Raw genomic sequence first — 6257 nt, 5'->3', positions numbered from 1 at the left:
TGGATGCTGAGCTCCCAGGAGGTCTGAGGGGTGTGACCTCCCTTCCTCCGGGCCTCTCCTCCCTCCCACCACCCTGGCCCAGCCCAGGGCTGCTATAAAGCTGGCCCAGCCTGGCTCTCAGCACACCCCGCTGCTGGGACCCTCCTGGAGCCTCCTCCGGGGACATGTCCACTCTGCCCCTCCTTCTCCCGAGCAGTGCCATGCGGCCCCTGTGGCTCTGCTGGGCCCTCTGGGCGCTGCCCCTGGCCGGCCCCGGGGCGGCCCTGACCGAGGAGCGGATCCTGGACAGCCTGCTGCAGCAGCTGCACCTCAGCGAGGTTCCCATCGTGGACAAGGCCGCCGTGGAGGGGCTCGTCATCCCGGCCCACGTGAGGGCCCAGTACGTGGCCCTGCTGCAGCGCGGCCACGGGGCGCGCTCCCGGGGGAAGAGGTTCAGCCAGAACTTCCGAGGTGAGGCCCGCCCTCCTGCCGCAGCCTGGTCCTCGTGGTGGTGGGGGTGGGGGGGTTGGGGGGCTGTCTGGGGTGCAGGGTCCACGGGGCGGTGAGGGGGGACCATGACCTGTGAGGATGGCGGGCCTGGGCCCCTGGTCTCTGTCTGCACTGAGGACCCCGCCTCTCAGGGCCAGGAAGAGCTGGGCCGGGCTGGACCGGCTGCCAAAGACAAGGCATCAGAGAAGATGAGGATGGAGAAGAGAAAGCAGAGCCAAAGGGAGACGGTGGGTGGGGCAAGAACCCTGACCGGGAAGCCTCAGAGAGCTGTGGTAGAGTCAGGGCTTCTCAGGTTCCCTTTTCACCCTGATACTAGTAGCCTGACACAATCACAGTTTTCTTTTCTGTTTGCTCCTCTGGAACATTGGTGTGACTCGCAGCACATCTCGCAGCAATGTGAATATTAAAGTGGAGGGAAATATTATTGTGGAGGGAAAGGTGTAGGAACAACACTAAAATGTGACAGGGAGCTACTCAGCTGTCAGGGATGCTGGGCCCTCTGGCTGAGTCCTACTCAGCCTCTTATCTCCCTGGGCTCACTTCTTCAGTGCCCAGAGCTACACCCAAGGCCAGGTGTCCCCAGGGGAGGAGTCTAGTGTTCAGCATCTCAGCTGAGGCAGCGGGGTCAGCCCCGCCAGCCTTCCCGCTGGGCCGAGGTTGTTAAAAACATGATGGATTTTCAGGTAACTGGGCTTGGCCCAGGGGGACAGAACAGGGGCTGGTCTCTCCCAGCCTGGCCACCACCTCAGTGGCCCCTCACCCTCAGAGCTCGCCTGGTGCCCCGAGGGGCCCCGCTGACCCCGCTCCTGTCCCCAGAGGTGGTCGGCAGGTTCCTGGCGTCCGAGGCGTCCTCGCATTTGCTGGTGTTCGACATGGAGCAGCGGCTACCGCCGCACAGCGAGCTGGTGCAGGCCGTGCTGCGCCTCTTCCAGGAGCCGGTGCCCAGGGCCGCGCTCCGCAGACACGAGCGCCTCTTCCCGCGCAGCGACCGCGCCCGGGTCACCGTCCAGTGGCTGCACGCCCGCGACGACGGCTCCAACCGCACCGCCCTCATCGACTCCAGGTGCGGAGGTCGCGGCTGCGGCGGCGTGGGGCTCGGGGGAGGGAAGAGGGGCTGGGCCCGGGGCGGGAGGAGGGGCGGCTCGGTCCCGGCGGGGACACCCGGGAGCGGGAGGGAGAGGTGCCCCCGGGGCCACCCCGGGCAGTCCCAGTCCCCACCCCTGAGCGCGGGCCTGTGTCTCCCTCCGTGCGGTGTCGCAGGCTGGTGTCCATCCACGAGAGCGGCTGGAAGGCCCTGGACGTGACCGAGGCGGTGAACTTCTGGCAGCAGCTGCGCAGCCCCCGGCCGCCGCTGCTCCTGCAGGTGTCGGTGCAGCGGGAGCACCTGGGCCCGCTGGCCTCCAGCGCCCACAGGCTGGTCCGCTTCGCCCCCCAGGGGCCGTCGGGCGGCCAGCAGGGGGAGCCCCAGCTGGAGCTGCACACCCTGGACCTCAGGGATTATGGGTAGGCCCGGGGGCAAGCTGCCGGTAGACTGGGTGGTCCAGGCCCCCCGGTGGACGCAGCCAGCTGGGGAGCAGAGGCAGACAGCCCCAGGGCGCAACTGATTCCTCATCCTATGCTAGAGTTTCTGATGACAGACACTTTCATTATTTAAACATTTTGTTGAAAATATCTTCAGATATTTTCAATGGGTTTTATGTTGTCATTGATACATATGTTATTGTAACCATCTATTTTCGCTCTGCCCTTTTCTCTGATTAATTCTTTGAAAGATTATTTCTTTGAAAACACCATTAGTGGTTGCTAAGGGCTTCCCTGGTGGCTCAGACGGTAAAGAATCTGCCTGCAATGCAGGAGACCTGGGTTCGATCCCTGGGTTGGGAGAATCCTCTGGAGGAGGGCATGGCAACCCACTCTAGTATTCTTGCCTGGAGAATCCCCATGGACAGAGGATCCTGGCAGGCTACAGTCTGTGGAGTCGCAAAGAGTCAGACAAGACTGAGTGACTAAGCACAGCATGAGGTTGAACAGCTTTCCTCTGGCTTTCCTAACTCTTTCCTCATGGGACAAATTAGCTATTTGGAGTAGATGAGGCTTTGGAGTGGACGGTGCTGGACAGTAGACTGGTTAATAACTGGCCTTTGCAATCACACAGCCTAGGTTCATTTAACTCTGCTTTCACTGGCTGCAGAACCTCTGGAGTGTCAGTTAACATCTTTGGTCTTTGTGTCCTCAGGTGTAATAGGGATGATGCTGAAAGTACCTAGTTTGGTGTCTGGCATAATAGGAGACCATTAAAAAACAGTAACCGATTTATGACTTCAGATATGTTTATTCATTCACCACTTATCACAAATATTGTTTTTAAAATTTAACTAATTTGTGGCTGTCCTAGGTCTTCATTGCTGTGTGGTCTTTCTCTAGTTGAAGTGAGTGGTGGCTACTCTCTAGTTGTAGTGTGCGGGCTTCTTGTTGTGGTGGCTTCTCTCATTACAGAGCATAGGCTCTAGGCACACAGCATTCTGTAGTTGTGGCACATGGGTTTAGCTGCTCCCAGGCATGTGATATCTTCCCAGACCAGGGATCAAACCCATGTCCCCTGCATTGGCAGGGGGATTCTTAACCACTGAGCCACCAGGGAAGTCCTCCAGTTCTTTTGTAGTGAGAGATGGATCATAATTCTCCCTCTAGATGCCCCCACTAAGCCCTGCCCCGGGCCCCCTGACCCCTGCCCTCCCAGCTGACCTCTGACTCTGCCTCTCTTTGCCCCCCCGCAGAGCTCAGGGAAACTGTGATCCTAAGGCACCGGTGACAGAGGGTGCCCGCTGCTGCCGCCAGGAGATGTACATTGACCTGCAGGGGATGAAGTGGGCTGAGAACTGGGTCCTGGAGCCCCCAGGCTTCCTGGCCTATGAGTGTGTGGGCACCTGCCAGCAGCCCCCAGAGTCCCTGAACTTCAAGTGGCCGTTTCTGGGGCCTCGACAGTGCATCGCCTCGGAGATGACCTCGCTGCCCGTGATTGTCAGCATCCAGGAGGGAGGCCAACTCCAGCCCCAGGTGGTCAGCCTGCCCAACATGAGGGTGCAGACGTGCAGCTGTGCTTCAGATGGGGCACTTGTGCCAAGGAAGCTGGAGCCGTAGGTGTGGAGTGTAGCATGAAGGCCTCTGACTAGGCACGTGCACAAAGCAGGTCTTAACATAGGTCTTAATTTTCTACTTAGCAAGTTAGCCCTGCCTCAGCTGAGTGCACCTCTTGTAACCTTCTTGTGTGTTCTGTTTCTTGCCCTCCTGTGCATCACCAGCCCTGAGCACTTACATGAGTAAGTAATGCAACCCGGATGGCAGAGCTGTAGCAGGAAATTTCAGCCAACTTGTTAAAGGATACAGCTGAGCATGGACAGACTGTCAGCTCCGAGTTTCTGTTCTCTAGCGAATTCTCAACTGAGTATGGGACAACACACCCTATAATGAGAACTGGGAAAATCAAACTGACTTACTCTATCACATGATGAACTAAAACAAAACAAAACAAAAAATCCCTCTGTTTCCCCTAGGCAGGGAGAAAATCTAAAAAGAATCCCCATTCACCAAAATGTTGACCTATTCTGGGCTTTTGTAAATATACTTGGGTCCCCAATCCCCTGAGAAAGTGCTAGAACGGAGGATGAAGGGCTTTAATCTAGGGGCAGTGGACATGGAATTGGACACCTGGTTTCTGGATCTAATAGGGCCATAAGCTGTGAACTTTGGGCCACCATTTCCTTTTAAAAAGGAGGATTTGGGATTCGGCTCTAGGACTTTATTGCCCTGGGGATCAGAAAACCCTACCCTCACCTACTCCTCTGCTCCTCTGGAGATGGAGCATTGCCTGTGCTAAAATATTTAGGTTATTTCCTCCACTGTTGTAGAGAACTTGTCACCAGAACTCACATGTATTTACATTGTTTTCTAAAACTTAGCAAAAAGAAAACAATTGCATGTAGATAATCTGCTGAAATAAAATAGAAGTGATGTTTCACTTTGTGTCTGTGTATTTTAATTTCTTTTGCCCCAAGGCATGTGGTATCTTAGTTCCCCAACCAGGGATCAAACCTGCATCCCCTGCATTAAAAGGCAGCATCTTAACCACTGGACCACCAGGGAAGTCCCTGTATTTATTTTCTAGTGTTCTTTACATAGGAGAGAGGGAGCAATAATGGGGAATGAGAGCAACATAATGATCTGAAGAAAGCGGGTGACCAAGGACCCCCAAATCCTAGGGGATATGGAAAACTGGAATAACAGTTTAGATTCTGCTTTCATCCTGTAATATTTATATCCTCCAACTCTTATTCCAAAAACAGTATTGTAAACAATCACTCACATAGGCCACTTCCTTAAAAAGCACTTTAACATTTGCATAGTGGTTCTGGGGACAGGGCAGGCAAGTGAACGTTTACTGAGCATTCACTCTGAACCTGGCAGCCATGCTAGGCAACATTCTATACTTTATGTCACTTAATTCTTGCAACTACTTCTTGAGGTAGGTGTTATTATTCCCATTTTTTCGGATGAAGAAATCAAGGCTGAGGCAATGCAAATCTAAGGAGTAGAGATTCAACATGCCCCAGTAAGCATGCTCTGCTGGTGACACAGGGGTTAGTTAACATGCCACATCTGGCAGTTCTACTACATTTACCTTTTCTGTTCAGTGGGGTTTCCTTATGCCTGACTTACTGAAGTCCATGGCTTTTCTATGTTGATATACAAAGCTAATTAATAGAAACTGAAAAGCAGAGGGAAAAAACAGCCGTGATTTGAGGACATGGCAAGCTTATTGTTGGAGGTAGGGAGAGAAGGTTTGTCTCTGACTTGTGAATGGCTATATTACCGTTGTAAGACAACAAAATGAAGAACTGCCACTTGGCCTGTTGTGAGTGCCAGGTCATACAGTCGCTGTCTCTACAAGAAGCATATCAAAACCACCCAAAGAATTCTCCCAGCTACTCAGTGATGTATCTGCGACTCTAAAAGGACTGTGGACTCTCAGTCACATGCAATCAGAGGCAAGAATGGGCCTGCTCACATCCTCCCACATGAGCTAAATATAATCGAGGAGATTGGTTCCAAATCAACATGTTAGGATGTGCTCATCAGCACAGGGAGACAGTGTGGCAGACAGAATATTCTCTCCAAATGTGTCCATGCCTCCCAATCCTTAGAACCTGTGACTGTGTCCTGTTACATGGCACAGGGACATGGCAAATGTAATTAAGGCTACAGATCTTAAAATAGGGAGATTATCTTGGGTTATTCAGGTATACCCCATCTAATCACATGAAAGCAGAGAACTCTCCAGCTGGAGGCAGGAAGGGAGGTAAAGAGATTCAAAGCTTCAGAAGGACTTGATCTTTCAGTGTGGGTTTGAAGATGAAAAGGACCATGAGCCAGGGAGTGCAAGTAACTTTTAGAAGGTGAAAATGACTCCCAGATGACAGTCAGCAAGGAAAAGGGACCTTAGTCTTACAGCTACATGGAACCAAATTCTTCCAACAACCTGAACGAGACTCGATGCAGATTCTCCCCCGAGAGCCTCCAGATAGGAACCCAGATCAGTTGACATCTTGATTTGGCCTGTGGGACCTGGAGCAACCAGCTTGGTCCACTCAGATCTCTGACTCACAGGATGTGAGATAACAAATTTGTTTTGCTTTAGGCCACTAAATTTGTGATAAATTGTTATGGCAGCAATAAAAAAACTAATACAGACATTAAGCCAAATCCCATTA

General features: G+C 53.0%; 1 protein-coding gene across 1 annotated transcript; it reads left to right on the top strand.

Annotated features, from left to right (window-relative positions):
- Positions 1–200: 200 nt before the first annotated feature.
- On the top strand, positions 201–4500 carry LEFTY2 (left-right determination factor 2). The gene is made up of 4 exons (XM_043924415.1): positions 201–450; positions 1306–1552; positions 1750–1992; positions 3267–4500. Exons 1-4 carry the CDS (start codon positions 201–203, stop codon positions 3628–3630), a joined length of 1104 nt encoding a protein of 367 aa, XP_043780350.1. The 3' UTR covers positions 3631–4500.
- The last annotated feature ends 1757 nt before the right edge of the window (positions 4501–6257 follow it).

Source organism: Cervus elaphus, chromosome 14 (assembly GCF_910594005.1).
Source record: "Cervus elaphus chromosome 14, mCerEla1.1, whole genome shotgun sequence".
Lineage (NCBI taxonomy): Eukaryota > Metazoa > Chordata > Mammalia > Artiodactyla > Cervidae > Cervus > Cervus elaphus.
This window is presented reverse-complemented; position numbering and strand designations above follow the sequence as displayed.